Genomic DNA, 17,697 nt, shown 5'->3' with positions numbered 1-17,697 from the left:
ATGAATGATTCATGGTGTGTTTATGATAGGGATGGGCAAAGTTTTCTGGGAGGCAATGACAAGGCAAGAGACAAGTGTGTGATATCCAGACCTACCAAGGCCAAGAGCTTAAAAAAAAAAATTTGAAGTGGAATCATTCAAGGTTTCTTGAAGGGGTGGGCATTAGGGAAGATTCTGCCAGCCTCCTGGCAGCTCAGTAAACAAGCATGGCTGAACTTCTTTCTCTTCCCTACTACGTGATCCACCATATGTTGAATTCCTTGTGCACGTAAGAAATTCCTTGCTGATCAAAGGCCGGCGGTTCGAATCCCCATGACGGGGTGAGCTCCCGTTGCTCAGTCCCTGCTCCTGCCAACCTAGCAGTCTGAAAGCACAGCAAAATGCTAGTAGATTAATAGGGACCGGCGGGAAGGTAAATGGCATTTCCGTGCGCTGCTCTGGTTCGCCAGAAACGGCTTAGTCATGCTGGCCACATGACCGGAAGTTGTATGCCGGCTCCCTCAGCCAATAAAGCGAGATGAGCACTGCAACTCCAGAGTCAGCCATGACTGGATCTAATGGTCAGGGGTCCCTTTACCTTTACCTTACAGCACAGAAATACAGGCTAGTGTGCATATAGAAAGGACAAACGACTGTAAATTTAAAAAAACAGCCACTTGTAACCAAAATGCGCCTAATCCTTTTCTGGTTGAAGCTTGCATGCATTTTAAAGGGGAAAGCAGCGCACTGGCTACCCTTATTTTTAAAAGGTAAAGGTTTGTGCTGTGTGTGGAAAGGAACCAGAATCTGGCACGGGGTTTGAATATATGGTTTGAATGACAAGAGCAGTGAATGGTTTTGACAGCAGAGTTTTGCAAAGAGGTGCTGAGATTGAGCTGCGATGATGGCGGCCCATCCTTCGCAGAGGAGTTGCTTCATCTCCTTGTTGCTTCCGGCTGCCCTTTTCTTGAACTTTTCCAACACCACAACATCATTTTTGAGGTGAGGCAGCCAGAATTATACACAGCATTCCAAGTGTGGTGTGACACTGTGATGGTACTGGCAGAAATCTCAATTGCTGAAATGGGAGCAGATTTCCGTTTTACTCCTCCCCCATCTTCTTAACATTTGAATCCCTGCTGGCAAGAAGACTAGAAATTTCTCTTTGGAAATTTCAGAGAAACCAAGATTTCCCTGGGATGACCGGTTGATATTCCAGCAAAAATTTGGCATGTTAATGGCCCACCTGGCATTTTCAGTGGTCGAGTGCTAGTCGAACATTTGCCTGATCAAACAGGAATGTGCTGATTACAAGAGCCAGCGATATTCTCCTCTCCCCCCTTCAGTTTGTTATTGCTCCCTACTCCTCTTCCAGGTTCCTTCACTCTTTAAGCCTTTGAGAGGTGTGAAATATCTTCCCTTCCAAACCTTGATAAATACTAGAAGGGGGGAAAGGATGGGATGGGTTGATCTTTTCCTGAAAACCTGACAAGGAAGATCAGTCTTGAATAGCTTCAAAATGCTAGGACAAATAGCTTTTGGTCTCTTAACCCTCCGCAGCTTTGCAAAGTAAGACTTGGTCCTGCTCTTTCCCATTGCTGGGGCTTTAGCCAGCCTTTCAGACTGAAATCCTCTCGCTGGTGGCTGGGCAGATGGGAAATCCAGGGTCTCTGGACTCGATTGGCCTAATGCTACAGCAGTTTAAGCAGTCTGTTTTACCAGAGATTATAGTTTCACTTACACAGAGCACCTGAAAAATGCTGTGGTTTAGAAGGGATTAGAGCGGGGGGGGGGGGATTCAATGCTTTTTTTAAAAAAAAAGAAATAAAGCAAGCAAGGAAGGAAGGAGCTGTGGAAACTGGTGTGCCCGAGGGCTGTGCAAACAAGGTTAGCCTTTGTACGCAGCACAAGGCATTTCTGTTTGACACTCATGTTGCTGCCATTTCCCAGTGGTCCACCTCACCCCTCCCCAAAGTCATCTTATTGCCTTTCAGCCAGCATAAAAGGTAAAGGTAAAGGTAAAGGGGACCCCGGACCATTAGGTCCAGTCGTGACCGACTCTGGGGTTGCGGCGCTCATCTCGCTTTACTGGCCGAGGGAGCCGGCATACAGCTTCCGGGTCATGTGGCCAGCATGACTAAGCCACTTCTGGCAAACTAGAGCAGTGCACAGAAACGCCGTTTACCTTCCCGCTGGAGCGGTACCTATTTATCTACTTGCACTTTGACGTGCTTTCGAACTGCTAGGTTGGCAGGAGCAGGGATCGAGCAACGGGAGCTCACCCCATCGCGGGGATTCGAACCGCCGACCTTCTGATCGGCAAGTCCTAGGCTCTGTGGTTTAACCCACAGTGCCACCCGCATCCCTTCAGCCAGCATGGTATGGTCTAAATGCAGCCCTGTCTAAAACTGAGCAAAGGTGCATCGGGGAGCCCAAACCTAAGCACGTGTTTTTGGAAGTTCAACGCAACTTGCTTCCTGCTCTGGATTACTCCTTACTCTTTCCCACCTGGACTCAAACCTCTGCCCAATGCAACTGGTTGAATCCCAGTGGACTGGGGTGTCATACCCTCCAACATTTCTCTGATAAAAATAGGGATGTCCTGTTCCATCATCATCATCATCATCATCATCATCTTATTTATACCCCACCCATATGACTGGGTTGCCCCAGCCACTCTGGGCAGCTCCCAGCATATATAAAAACATAATAAAACATTAAACACTAAAAAACTTCTCTATACAGTGCTGCCTTCAGATATCTTCTAAAAGATGTATGGTTACTTATCTCCTTGGTTCGGGGGTCACATAACTCCATGCCCTCCAACATTTATCCAGTGAAAATAGGGAGAGCCTAAGGAAAGGGGGGACATTCTGGGATCAAATCAGAAACTGGGGTGGCTTCTGTAAATTCTGGACTGTCCTTGGAAAATAGGGACATTTGGAGGGTCTGTGGTCTGTTGCTAGAGACATCCCTTCAGTTTTTGTTTGTTTAATAAAGCCATGCAGAAACTGGACACTGAAGTGAACAAGATAACAAAAGTGTTTGGAAAGCATGAGACAAAGAAAAGCTAAAGACTGTGTGCTAAAAGCTTAGGGTGGAAATAATGGTTTTCAAAAAAGAAAAAAGAAAAACCACCCTCACCAAGGGTCCCCTTTGCTAAGAAAAAGAGCAGATGTTTATCAGAGCTTTTTAAAGGCCCTCTCTACCCTATGATTAAGTCACACTAGTTTTAACTCAGTTCTTTGTTTTGTGTCCTTTTAGCATCTCTGTAGCCTTATCTCTGAGATGATCTTTTTAAATGAAGGCTGTGATTTGTGGGTTCTCTTATCCTTGAAGATGTACCACTGAAAGAAAGTCGTGCCAGAGCTTTGGTTGGAGGAAAGAGCTGGTCTCTACTGAATGTTTCCCATAAAAAATTTAGGCGGTCTATTACTATTTCTTTCACTCAGAATCCCTGCAGTTGGGTAGGCTTTCTCCTGCCCAGAGTAGTCACAACATGGGTCTAGTGGTATTGCAGTAAAGCCAGCAAGGAGAAGGAGCAGTAATACTTAATTCTGCTCCTAATGGGACAATTCCTTCTGGAAATAAACAAAAGCTTGCCTGCAGCTGTTTCTGAAGATGGGCCTTGGGTGCCGGTGAGAAAAACAAATGAATGGATAGTTCATCTTCAGGAGAAAATTCTCACCCAACGTATTTTAAACTTATTTTCCATACCAGAGCAATCTTGGCAAGTTTTCCTCGAGCCTCAACTTTGGCTTCATTCTGGTTTTGCTCCAAAAAGTCCCGAAGACACCTTCTCTTAGATAACTTGTTTCTTCTTTCATTGGTTTAGCCTACAAAGCAGGAACTCTGCCACTTCAGAATTTGCTGCTAGAGACATCTTTCTTGGCTGGGCTTCAGATTTTTTTCGGACACACGCTGCAAATCACTTTATGTGTACTGTATTAAAAACAAAACCAGCGAGTCCTGTGACTCCACTAATATGCTTAGTTACACCTGAATGCTCTCGCTGGCCCATCATATAATTGTGGTACCCAGTAGTTGAAAGTGTGGGCTTCTACCCTATCTGTCCATGACTGTGGATGGACATTCTAATCCACGTTAGCAATTCTGAATGTAGCTGAACAGAGTACAAAACTGTGATCTTCTGTATCTGTGAACATGTCCTTGCCTTTCTTCCTGACCTACGCAAGTTAGTCTTAAAAATAAGGCATCCTCCATGCACTCTCATAGGGTTTTGTTTCTGCTTTTTTATTGGAAATAATTTCTTCCATAGTTTCAGGTGGATGCATGCATCCACAAAAGAACTGGGAACAATAACAACTTACAACCCAAAAAAGTTGTCACTTGCAACTGTCAACTCTGTGCCTGCGTCATTATTCTGCTTATGTATTTTAGTTTCTACATATTCCCAAGGAAGCTACTGCAACAATCCTGTGATCATTAAATTTCTTCTCTGCATCTCTGACTGAGGAAACTGAGAAAAAAAACACCTCTGTCCTAGCAGCTGTAGGAGAACTGTGGTTTTCATTTGCTTAAAACTCATTTCCCCTTCAATAGATGGCCTTAGCATCTTATTAGCTGATTTTAAAACACAGAAATGCAAATTGTAGATGAGAAATTGAATGTCTCATGCTGGGCAGCTTCCACATGCCTGGACCAAATGTAGAAATGCCCTTATACTGAGCAGAAGAACTGCAGCAACCATGTTTCCTGAAAGAACCAAAGATTTGGGTGAAGTTCTCCTTGTTACAGTGCAACCAACTAAAGAGAGGCAAATTTACAAGCTTAAGAATTCTTCTCTCCCTTGGATTAAAATCTGAGCCAGAGAAGAATTGGTGGATCAGATCTCTCCTGTTTAATGTAATGGAGCTATGTCGGAGTGAGGGGTGAGCACATCTCCTGCAAAACACTCCTGGGAGTGGGAAGCTCTCCAGCACATCCACTTTTTGAGCTCAGTTAGTTTGGAGGTGAAGGGGAGATGGGCTCTCACCGGTCCGGCAATTTCTCAAGCTGCTCTTTTGATTTGTACAGGGGCAGATAAAAAGGCTTCAATCCTCAGAGAGTCTTATTCCTGATAGTTTCCAAATTAATCTTTTGAAAGCTCACCCATCTCTGTCAAGAACACTTGCTGTTATAGTTGTTTGTTACGTATTTCATTATTAGTGTTTGTGTTGTTATGGGTGCAATTGTACAAAAGCAAACCTGCAAATAAAGGAAGATGGATTACATGGGGCTGAATAACCAGGATTGGGCTGCATATCATAGAATCATATTATTATTATTATTATTATTATTATTATTATTATTATTATTAATTTATACCCCACCCATCTGGCTGAGTTTCCCCAGCCACTCTGGGCGGCTCCCAATCGAGTGTTAAAAACAATACAGAATTAAATATTAAAAACTTCCCTAAACAGGGCTGCCTTCAGATGTCTTTTAAAAATAAGATAGGTGCTTATCTCCTTGACATCTGATGGGAGGGCATTCCACAGGGCGGGCGCCACTACCGAGAAGGCCCTCTATCTGGTTCCCTGTAACCTCACTTCTTGCAATGAGGGAACCACCCAGAAGGCCCTTGGCGCTGGATCTCAGTGTTCGGGTAGAAGGATGGGGGCAGAGACGCTCATACAACTGTAGAGTTGGAAGAGAGCACAACGGTCATCTAGTCCAACCTGCTGTAATGCTTCTGCCCAACATGGGGCTCAAACCTATGACCCTGAGATTAAGAGTTTCATGCTCCACCAACTCAGCTAACCTATATAATTAAAGACTTGTTAGCTTCGCAAAGTATATTGCAATCCATACCCATTAATCCTTGCATAAAGCTGTGGAATTGAGACTTAGGTTGCAATACTAGGTACATTTACCTGGCACAAAATCACTTTGAATTCAGTGCAACTTCCTTGCATAGGATAGGGCTGCATGGTTGCCCAATTCTGCTCCTGCCCCTATTGAACTGAATCAGATTTACTTCTGGGTTAGCATGCATACATGCTAACCCATGCATACAAGGGACGCAGGTGGCACTGTGGGTTAAACCACAGAGCCTAGGACTTGCCGATCAGAAGGTTGGCGGTTCGAATCCCCGTGACGGGGTGAGCTCCCATTGCTTGGTCCCTGCTCCTGCCAAGCTAGCAGTTCGAAAGCAAGCCAAATTGCAAGTAGATAAATAGATACCACTCCGGCGGGAAGGTAAACGGTGTTACCGTGCGCTGCTCTGGTTTGTCAGAAGCGGCTTAATCATGCTGGCCACATGACCCGGAAGCTGTACACCGGCTCCCTCGGCCAGTAAGCGAGATGAGCGCCGCAACCTCAGAGTCAGCCACGACTGGACCTAATGGTCAGGGCCCCTTTACCTTTACCTAGCATGCATACAATTCTAGCTGCATCACTGAATAAAGCACATAGCGTTTTGTTTGTTTGTTTTGAACACAACAGGCGCCGTTGTAACTTCTGTTAAGGAAGGTACAGGTGCCTTTGTAGATGTAAGAAGAATGTTTATGTGCCAAACAACCTGCTACACCCAAATGCCACCTAGTGAGCTTGCAGCTGAGGTGCACTCTGAACTAGGAGTTTCCTTCCTTACAGTTCACACCCTGAGCTACTGTACTGAAATTGTCTCTCCCTGCTTTTTCTCCTTGCTAGGTCGTGACATGGCAAGCACAACCTTGCCCGGCTACCCACCCCATGTTCCACCAACCGGACAGGGCAGCTACCCAACCTCAACTCTTGCAGGAATGGTGCCTGGTAAGTTCTTCTTGCTTTGACACATTTGTAACTGTTTCAGGTTTGATTAGATAGAAGAACAGTCTATTGCTTTTATTTTCAAATTTGTCACATTTGGGCAAGGTGCTTGAGGGTGTGTTCGTCAACCAGGGAAAATTCGATTGGTAGAAAATATGGCAGCTGCTGCAAATGTTCTGAGTGGAGCCAGCAAGTCAAATCATTATTTCTCCAACCTTTTCAGGCTCCATTCAACTTTTTTGGCCTCTAAATGGCCTGAGACCAGAATATCTCAGGAACCACATCCTGCGCCCAATGAGTCAGCTACACTAAGACACTTTTCTCTCTGCTCTTGGATGCATAACAGATGGGCACAAGAGTTTGGGCCTTTTCAGTGATGGTACCCAAAATTTGGAACAGCCTTCCAAGAGAGGTCTGCTTGGCCCTATCAATTATATTCTGGTGGGCAGTCAAGTTAGATCTGTCTCTAAGTGGTTTTGACATTTGTTTTCAGGAGTGGCAGTCCTTGAAGTATTGAGGTCCTGGGCTGCATCAGCCTTATAGGTCAAAACCAGCACTTGAATTGGGCCAGGAACTAATTAGCAGGGTGGCGCTGTGGGTTAAACCACAGAGCCTAGGACTTGCCGATCAGAAGGTCGGTGGTTCGAATCCCTGCGACGGGGTGAGCTCCCGTTGCTCGGTCCCTGCTCCTGCCAACCTAGCAGTTCGAAAGCACATCAAAGTGCAAGTAGATAAATAGGTACCGCTCCGGCGGGAAGGTAAACGGCGTTTCCGTGCGCTGCTCTGGTTCGCCAGAAGCGGCTTAGTCATGCTGGCCACATGACCCGGAAGCTGTACGCTGGCTCCCTCGGCCAGTAAAGCGAGATGAGCACCGCAACCCCAGAGTCGGTCACGACTGGACCTAATGGTCAGGGGTCCCTTTACCTTATAGTCAGGCCAGCATTGGTTTCATGTGCTAAGACAGTCTAGACCCAGTCAGCAACCTGGCCATTGCATTCTGCACCAACAGTAATTCTGTATGAGAACTACTTTTTATCTAATCACCTGATGGGTCTCAGCGTGAGCCTAAGGCGTACAGAGAGCATACCTTGCATCTCCTTTCAGAGTTCATGAACTTATTTTTTAAAAGGCCAGCTCCCCTTTTTGCATTTGCAGGGGACAAAACTGCAACACGGAAAGGATTAATATGTGTGCCGGTTAGACGTATAGCTGTGTGCACACACTTCCAGACACTATTGCATTGCTGGCCAAGCTAGATTGCTACTAATAGCTCAGAATAGTTGGCTGATGGGAGCTAATGATTGGTAGGTAGATGGCAATCTCAGTGTGCTTGAACAGGATAATGGCCTCCTCTCCACACTGCAAACTAAAGGGAGGAGACTGGGGTAAGAATACATGTGATGACTAAGTGTTGGCTGAAGGAACTTTGAAGGTTCAGGGCTTTCTCTGGGGATCTGGTATTGGGTAGTAGATCTGCTGCTCATTGGAATGCTTGCTGCTGTTTCCCTCCACTGTTTGTGTGTGTGTGTGTGTGTGTGTGTGTGTGTGTATAAGCTCTCTCACCCAAAGGAAACCACATCTGTAGAGTGATCGAGTGATGCCCTGGAACATCCCACTGTTTAGGGAAGTGGGGAACACACAACAAAACACAGACGCATCCCGGCATTATTGCTGGCAAGAGAGCATCTTGTGGGAAAGTGCATGGATCAAAACTGAAACAGCTTGGAAATACTGAGGAGTTGCCAGTCCTGCATGCGAAACCTACGTGTTTTGCATTAAGCATTCACGTTGGCCTGAACTAAGTGAGGATTTAAATCATGGGAAAGCAGCAAACCAACAACAGGTTGGATGGCAACTTGTCTAGATGCTGATTATTATTATTATTATTATTATTATTATTATTATTATTATTACTGAAAGAGATTCTTAAGGTACATGTGGAGAAGAGAAGTCTTTTAAATAATAATAATAATTTATTATTTATACCCCGCCCATCTGGCCGGGTTTCCCCAGCCACTCTGGGCGGCTTCCAACAGAATATTAAAAACACGAGAAAACATCAAACGTTAAAAACTTCCCTAAACAGGGTTGCCTTCAGATGTCCTCTAAAAGTCAGATAGTTGTTTATTTCCCTGACATCTGATGGGAGGGCAGGCACCACTACTGAGAAGGCCCTCTGCCTGGTTCCCAGCAATCTCACTTCTCGCAGGGAGGGAACCACCAGAAGGCCCTTGGTGCTGGACCTCAGCTGAATGGTGGGGGTGGAGACGCTTCTTCAGGTATACAGAACTGAGGTCATTTAGGGCTTTAACAGTCAGCACCAACATTTTGAATTGTGCTTGGAAACATGCTGAAAGCCAATGTTATATGGTCTCAGCGGCCACCCCCAGTCACCAGTCTAGCTGCCGCATTCTGGATTAATTGTAGTTTCCGGGTCACCTTCAAAGGTAGCCCCACATAGAGCACATTGCAGTAGTCCAAGCGGGAGATAACTAGAGCATGAACCACTCTGGCGAGACAGTAGGGGTATTAAATTTTGAGGAGATACCTTCCTTCTGAATGATTGGCTCCTGGATGGCACTCCCCGTCTCCAGGAGATAAATTCCTTTTTCTGACATTTACCCTAAGTTGCTATCGCTGTCCTAGAGATATTATGTAAGCCTCTTTCTGAAGCTGGAAGAAGCTTGGTTCCCCAGTTCCCCTGAGGAACGGGGACACCACCGGTGAACCACATTGACCAGCAAAGTCCTATGAGGCTAGTGAAAGGGAATTTCTGCTGCTTGAAAATGGAGTAGGAAGATGCTTTAGACTGAGTCTCAGACTCATAGTTATTGTAGGAAGGGACCCTGAGGAGCATCTGATCAGACCATTGAACCATCTAGCTCAATTAATTGTCTGGCAGCAGGTCTCCTGGATTTCAGAGACACTTCTCTCCCCCTGTCTAGCTGGAGATGCTGAGTTTTTAAGCAAGGAACTTCTGCATGCAAAACAGATGATGCTCTGCCACTTGAAATAATAATAATAATAATAATAATAATAATAATAATAATAATAATAATAAATTTTATTTATATCCCGCCCTCCCCAGCCGAAGCCGGGCTCAGAGCAGCTAAAAACAATAAAATAATACAACATTCTAAAATCATTTCATTATAAAATTAATTCAAATCCAATTAATGGCAACCATTGGGCTAGAGTTCTATGAGGATTGCCAAAGGAGGGAGTCAGGCTATGCTTTGGCCAAAGGCCTGGTGGAACAGCTCTGTCTTGCAGGCCCTGCGGAAAGATGTCAAGTCCCGCAGGGCCCTAGTCTCTTGTGACAGAGGGTTCCACCAGATCGGAGCCACAACCAAAAAAGCCCTGGCTTTAGTTGAGGCCAGCGTAACCTCTCTGTGGCCTGGGACCTTCAAGATGTTTTTGTTTGAAGACCTTAAGTTCCTCTGTGGGACATACCAGGAGAGGCGGTCCCATAGGTACGAGGGTCCTAGGCCATATAGGGCTTTAAAGGTTAAAACCAGCACCTTAAACCTGATCCTGTACTCCACCGGGAGCCAGTGCAGCTGGTATAGCACTGGGTGAATGTGATCTCACAGCGAGGACCCCGTAAGGAGTCTCGCTGCGGCATTCTGCACCCGCTGGAGTTTCTGGGTCAGTCTCAAGGGCAGCCCCATGTAGAACGAGTTACAATAATCCAGTCTGGAGGTGACCGTCGCGTGGATCACAGTGGCTAGGTCAGGGCGAGAGAGAAGTAAGGAGCCAACTGCTTAGCTTGGCGGAGATGGGAAAATGCCGCCTTTGTTATAGCTGCAATCTGTGCCTCCATGGAAAGGGAGGTGTCGAAGATTACACCCAAACTCTTAACGGACGGTGCTGGCACTAATTGCACCCCCGCAAGAGATGGGAGTTGCCCCCTCAATCCCATATCGCCCCGTCCCAGCCAGAGGACCTCTGTCTTCGAAGGATTTAACTTCAACCGGCTCCCATGTAACCATCCAGCCACAGATTCCAAACATCTGATCAGTGTGTCTGGGGCCGAGTCAGGATGGCCATCCATCAACAGATAGAGTTGGGTGTCATCAGCATACTGAATTACAGCCCTTCCTGGCGATTTGGGGTGGTGGTTCCTCAGGGCAGGCCTGAAATGTCCAAGGACCCTTTTCCTATGTGGACTTTGTTATTCCTCAAAAGCCAGGCCTCCACTTGCCTTCTGACTCCTTGGCAACGTTTACAGAACATCCTAGGCTTTGGCAGAAAAGCTTTGGGACCAGCCGAGAGAGCAGGTCACAGCCAGGGTCTGCTGTAAAGGGAGCAGTTAAACAGAATCCAGTGCTGATGAGGAAATTACATGTGTTTCATTAGTGATCGGGGAAGGAGATAGCTCAGTTCCTCTTGGTCACAGTTGAGCTCAAAAGCTCATTATCCTGCAGCACGTTTCCTTTCACTCCTCGTCAATAAACACCTTTCACACTCGCTGCTTCTCCCTCCCTGGATCCCCTTGACTGCTCTGGAGAGAGAGAAAGAGAGAGAGAGAGGCTCTTTCTCCTCTACTTAACCTGCACTTCAGATTCACTGTAAACAGTTTAGGGTGACAATACAGATGGGAGAAGGGGGAGCAGCTGAGACTTCTTTTTACAGACACAGATAGGGCTTTGTGAAGAAACTCCTCTCTGACTTGGACAAGTCCCTGCACATGCTTTCCTTACAGGAGTGGGGGAAGAAATTCTGCACAATTTCCATTCTTTTGCAAAGCCACGCAATTTGCGCTCCCTGAAACGACACGTAAGCCAAAACGCAAAATTTGCACATTCGAAATTTGCACTTCTGCGAATTTTGTGATGCAATTATCCAACAGGAAAAAGGTACTGTGTTTTTTGCTCTATAAGACGCACCAGACCACAAGACGCACCTAGTTTTTGGAGGAGGAAAACAAGGGGGGGGGGAATTCTGAATCTCAGAAGCCAGAACAGCAAGAGGGATCGCTGCACAGTGAAAGCAGCCATCCCTCTTGCTGGTCTGGCTTCTGGGATAGCTGCGCAGCCTGCATTCACTACCTAAGACGCACACACATTTCCCTTTACTTTTTAGGAGGGAAAAAGTGAGTCTTATAGAGCAAAAAATGTGTATATTAGAATCATAGAAATGTAGACTTGGACGGGACTCTGAGCGTCATGTAACCAACCCCCTAGAGGAAAAAATAATGCACGTATTAGTGAAAACAATATACAAAATGCATAACTTTAGGGGGAACTGTTTGCATAAATGTGTCTACAAGGGAAAATGTGCACTGTGAAATGCTGGTTTTGAAACAACAACGACACTCCACAAACTAATTCAGAAATGTGGTGAACAGTACTTAAGACTGGAAAAATGAGAGAAATCAAAACTAATGAATTCATCCATCCCTAGGTGAGATTGAGCTTTCCTAGAAAATACAACATGCTTTATATATTAAGAACACCTTGATGTTGTATCTAACACTGTATGAGCAGCATTCCACTCACACAGGAGGACTGCCCCTTCTTCTTCTCTCTCCACGGACCCCAAAATCTGCTCCAGAGGGTTCTCCCAACCGCTTGGAGCAGATTTTGAGGGTGTGCTGGTGGCTGCAGGAGGAGAGGAGAGCAGGGAGACGTCCCCTTGGCAGTGGCGTAGCGTGGGTTGTCCGTACCCGGGGCAAGGCAAGTAATTTGCGCCCCCTAACCCGTGGATTTGCGCCCCCTAACCCTAACCCCCAGATGTTGCGGCCGGTGCGGCCGGCCCCCCCTGCACCCCCCACGCTATGCCACTGCCCCTTGGGCAAGTGGAAGGGCAGCTTTGCACACAACCCTTTGAAACCACCCCTTCCCGCCAGCTCACAATTTGCGTCCATAGGACAGGCAGACCAAATCCTCCGAAACAGCACATCAAAAATAGATGTTTAACATCTGCATTGTGTTAATCCACACAGGCAAAGCCGAAATCATGGTATGAAATCCCAGTATGTTTCCGAGCACAATTCAAAGTGTTGGAGGTGACCTTTAAAGCCCTAAAGGGCCTCGGTCCAGTATACCTGAAGGAGCGTCTCCACCCCTATCGTTCAGCCCAGACACTGAGGTCCAGCTCCGAGGGCCTTCTGGCGGTTCCCTCACTGCGAGAAGCCAAGTTACAGGGAACCAGGCAGAGGGCCTTCTCGGTAGTGGCGCCCTCCCTGTGGAACGCCCTCCCACCAGATGTCAAAGAGAACAACAACTACCAGACTTTTAGAAGACATCTGAAGGCAGCCCTGTTTAGGGAAGATTTTAGTGTTTGATGTATTGCAGTATTTTAATATTTTTTTGGAAGCCGCCCAGAGTGGCTGGGGAAGCCCAGCCAGATGGGCGGGGTATAAATAATAAATGATGATGATGATGATGATGATGAGAGTGGGGAGATGGAGAAAGCACAAGGAAACAAGGGTAAGAAGGAGAAAACTCACAAGTGTGGCTTCACGCTCCCCCTCTCCCTTGTTAGGCATTTGTCACAATTTTGCTCCCCCACCTTCAGTGTGAAACATACTTAATGAATGACTCACCCTTCCTTTGCTCTTTTCTAGGGAGTGAATTCTCAGGAAATCCTTACAGCCACCCTCAGTACACAACCTACAACGAGGCCTGGAGGTTCAGCAACCCTGCGTTACTAAGTGAGTATCTCTCTTGCATCCCCTTCCATCTCTTGCTCTCTCCTTCTGTTTGTCTCCTTGTTTTCTTTTCCTTATTTGTTTCTATTTCACCAGGGGGGCGGGGGGGGGGGTACATTCCCACATCCAAATGACTTCATGATTTAGCCATCAGCTCAGTTCATTGTTCCTGGCAGTGAATAATTTGAGGATGACCTGATCATTTATACAAATGAGGTATCCTTTAGTTATTTCCCCCACTCCACCCCCCCCGCCCACGTCTCTATTTTACAAGGCTATTTATTTATTTATTTGAACAAGGTATATACATTGCTTAACACCAGAGTTTCTAAGCAGCGAACATTAAGGTTATAAAGAACATGTCGTTGGCAAAATCAATTAACAGAAAACCTAAAAGACAATGGGCAGTGTTATATTATTATTATTATTATTATTATTATTATTATTATCATTATCATTATCATTATCATTATCATTATCATTATTTATAGCCCACCCATCTGGCTGGGTTTCCCCAGCCACTCTGGGCGGCTTCCCACCGAATATTAAAAACAATACAGTGTCAGACATTAAAAACTTCCCTAAACGTTGTTTGATGGTATGGAAAAGAAATGGGACACAATGGCTTAAAAAGTTTAGTAACTTAGTAATAGTGAGATATTAATGATCCTGGAATAAACTATGACTAATTACTAAGTTAGCAAAGCTTTTCAAAACCTGAAAATGGCAGGTAGTGGTGTTCAGACAGCCACCTACCTCAGTTTTAACAGGACCAAACTGGCTAGAAACAGGTTGTAGTCCCGTAAAAAGGGTAAAGGGGACCCTGACCATTAGGTCCAGTGGGGAGACGGACTCTGGGGTTGCATGCTCATCTCGCTCTATAGGCCGAGGGAGCCGGCGTTTGTCCGCAGACAGCTTCCGGGTCATGTGGCCAGCATGACTAAGCGGCTTCTGGTGAACCAGAGCAGCACACGGAAACGTAGTCCCGTAGAGTGTACTAATTCTGAAACTGTTTCTGGTTAACTGGTTCTGTAGGGGTTTGTAGCATTTCAGAAACCTGCAAAACCTAACTGACCAGAAAACAACAGAGATAACAACAGAAAAGAATGTGTGCAGCACTCTTGCAACTTTCAGTTTTCCTAACAGCTATAATAATAATAATAATAATAATAATAATAATAATAATAATAATTTATTTGTACCCCGCCCATCTGGCTGGGTTTCCCCAGCCACTCTGGGCAGCTTCCAACAAAGATGAAAAATACACTAAAATGTCACATATTAAAAACTTCCCTTTAGTCTCCAGCTGCCCCCCCCCCAATTTTATGAAAGGCATGTGAAAAAAGAGGCTATGGAAATTCCTGTTGCAAAAGTTGGCCAATTTGACGGGACAGGGTGTGGCCTTCTGGACCACCATGATAACATATCCTCCAACATTTCTCCAATGAAAATAGGGACGTCCTATTCAAATAATAATAGTCGTAGTAGTACCATCACCCATCTGATTGGGTTTCCCCAGCCACACTGGGCAGCTTCGAACATCTATAAAAACATAATAAAACATTAAACATTTAAAAACTTCCCTATATAGGGCTGCCTTCATATGTCCAAGGTTGTACACTTCTTATTTCCTTGGCTCGGGGCGTTGCATAACTCCATACCCTCCAACATGTCTCCGATGATAATAGGGGCATCCTAAGGGAAAACGGGGCATTCTGAGATCAAATCAGAAACTGGGACAACTTCTGTAAATCCGGGACTGTCCCTGGAAATTAGGAACACTTGGAGGGTCTGTTATAATAGAAGATAGGATGTGTTGCTCCAGACTCCAGCATCGCTGCAATTTACTTAGGCAGGGCAAGTCTAGCCCTCCCACAGACTGCTGCTGAAAGACTCAGACCAGATGAGGATTAAAAAGGTAAAGGTAAAGGTACCCCTGCCCGTACGGGCCAGTCTTGCCAGACTCTAGGGTTGTGTGCCCATCTCACTCAAAGAGGCCAAGGGCCAGCGCTGTCCGGAGACACTTCCGGGTCACGTGGCCAGCGTGACATCGCTGCTCTGGCGAGCCAGAGCCGCACACGGAAACGCCGTTTACCTTCCCGCTAGTAAGCGGTCCCTATTTATCTACTTGCACCCAGGGGTGCTTTCGAACTGCTAGGTTGGCAGGCGCTGGGACCGAACAGCGGGAGCGCACCCCGCCGCGGGGATTTGAACCGCCGACCTTGCGATCGGCAAGCCCTAGGCACTGAGGCTTTAACCCACAGCGCCACCCGCGTCCCTTAAAGATGAGGATTAGTTAGCCCTAGACCCAAGATGACCTGCAACATTCCCTCTCAGTACATCATGCTCTCTGGGCATTTTAGAGAAGCATTCATGCACAGGCAAAATAAATATTATTGAGTCCCTCCTGTGTAAGCACAGAACCCCAGAGGGTTTTATCCCACCCACTTTCCCACGTGAGCTCCCCTGTGTACTCGCAGCCAATTCCAAAGTATCCCCATCTCTGCATGCCTGAGATGAAGGCCTCACAGCTATTTACAGAGCCATTTATCCTAATATGAAACAGATTTGAGACAAGAGTCTTTAATTCTCACGGGGCTCTTTTCATTAGCTTCCATCTCTTTCCTGCATCTGATTAGCCCCTTGATCATGTAAACGCATCAGAAATTGAAGTGCGTTAAAAGCAGTTGTTTACTGACTGTGTGAAGAAACTCAAAGACAAGGATATTTCCACCTGCGAGGGTATTTCTCCAAAAAGCCACGGGTGTCTTACCTAGTTGATTTGGCTGTTTACTGAGCACCCTTTCCTTTCTCTGGTCCTACACTTACCCCCCTAAGAATCTGACCAGTTCCTCTGCACACATAGTAAGAACATAAGAACAGCCCCGCTGCATCAGAGCAAAGGCATATCTAGTCCAGCTTCCTTAATGGGCAACTTAAGGCAGAAGGAATAGAAGCAATTCCATACTTTTGCTGGTTCAGGCCCTTCCTACACCTTCCCCTTTCTGATGCGGGTGGTGCTGTGGGTTAAACCACAGAGCCTAGGACTTGCCGATCAGAAGGTCGGCGGTTCGAATCCCCGCAACGGGGTGAGCTCCCATTGCTCAGTCCCTGCTCCTGCCAACCTAGCAGTTCGAAAGCACATCAAAGTGCAAGTAGATAAATAGGTACCGCTCCGGCAGGAAGGTAAATGGCATTTCCGTGTGCTGCTCTGGTTCGCCAGAAGTGGCTTAGTCATGCTGGCCACATGACCCGGAAGCTGTCTGCGGACTAACGCTGGCTCCCTTGGCCTATAGAGCGAAATGAGCATGCAACCCCAGAGTCGGTCACAACTGGACCTAATGGTCAGGGGTCCCCTTTACACCTTCCCCTCTAGTCCCTTAAAATTGACTGCTTAAGCAAGACGCTGCGCTCCACTTAAGCAAGATGCTGCGCTCCACTTCTCAGTACTTGTAATACAAAACTGGCAGGTGCAGACATGTCCTATACATAGAAGCATAGAATTCTAGAGTTGGGTGGGACCCCAGGGGTCATCTAGTCCAACCCCCTGCAATGCAGGACTTCTGCCCACAGCCATCCCTGGGTGGGCTTGAACTACCAGCCTGGCTAACAGCCAGACACACTAATCCATTGTACCACATGCTTCAGGTTTGTGCTCTTCTGTTGTTGCAAAAATCGCCCTTGCCCTTAGCAGCAGCCAGCAGCCCTTTTGTAAATTATGCCACACTTTTTTACAAACTCCCCCTTTCCCATCAGTTTAATCGCTGTCTGCTTTGCAGCTTTGTTTTAAAGGCCTACCCCCCTTTCCTCCCCTGATTTTCAACACCCCTGAATATTTAGCAGGGCTGAATATTTAACACGATATAAAGAAGGCTGCGTACCATTTCTTTAATTTAAAAAACCAGATCAGTATTTCTCCTCCCTGGAGTGGACCAGGCAGCCCAGGTATTTTGGAAGCTTGAAGCTCAGTAAGTTCACAAAGCGAGTAAAGTTTTCAGCACCCTAACATTCCTTACAAAACATTCTGAATTGTAATTGTGGTGGATCAGCAGAGAGGGTTCCAAATCTGACATTTAGCATCTGTGAGGTGCTTTTTGGGAAATATTCCTATGAATGCAGGCAAATGACAATTGCTACACGAGGAATCTAGGCAGGGGTACCAACTTGAATAAATATTGTGGGGCCCAATATTTTGCCCCACCTAATCAATCACAAGACGCATACCATTTGAATGGCAATGTCCATCAACTTGGACCGACCCCCTCAAATATTTTACTGGGAGGCCAAAGGGGCCTTGGCCTCTAGGAGTT

General features: G+C 46.2%; 1 protein-coding gene and 1 long non-coding RNA gene across 18 annotated transcripts in view; one reads left to right on the top strand and one right to left on the bottom strand.

Moving 5' to 3' along the window:
- Nucleotides 1-17,697, top strand: part of PAX2 (paired box 2) — a 152,482-nt gene that overhangs the window by 133,252 nt on the left and 1,533 nt on the right. For all 17 annotated transcript variants that reach the window (XM_083440461.1, XM_083440462.1, XM_083440446.1 and 14 more), the window contains 2 exons: nucleotides 6,634-6,735; nucleotides 13,304-13,390. In XM_083440461.1, the coding sequence (XP_083296587.1) occupies nucleotides 6,634-6,735; nucleotides 13,304-13,390 (189 nt within the window). The remainder of the gene's footprint in view (nucleotides 1-6,633; nucleotides 6,736-13,303; nucleotides 13,391-17,697) is intronic.
- On the bottom strand, nucleotides 4,818-7,879 carry LOC310677588. The gene is made up of 2 exons (XR_014511307.1): nucleotides 7,820-7,879; nucleotides 4,818-5,187 (listed from the first exon to the last, which is right to left on the bottom strand). It is a non-coding gene; the product is annotated as an uncharacterized lncRNA (long non-coding RNA).

Source organism: Podarcis tiliguerta (genome assembly GCF_965153285.1).
Source record: "Podarcis tiliguerta genome assembly, chromosome: 5".
NCBI lineage: Eukaryota > Metazoa > Chordata > Lepidosauria > Squamata > Lacertidae > Podarcis > Podarcis tiliguerta.
Note: the sequence above shows the minus strand (reverse complement) of the source record. Positions and strands in the feature narration are given on the sequence as shown.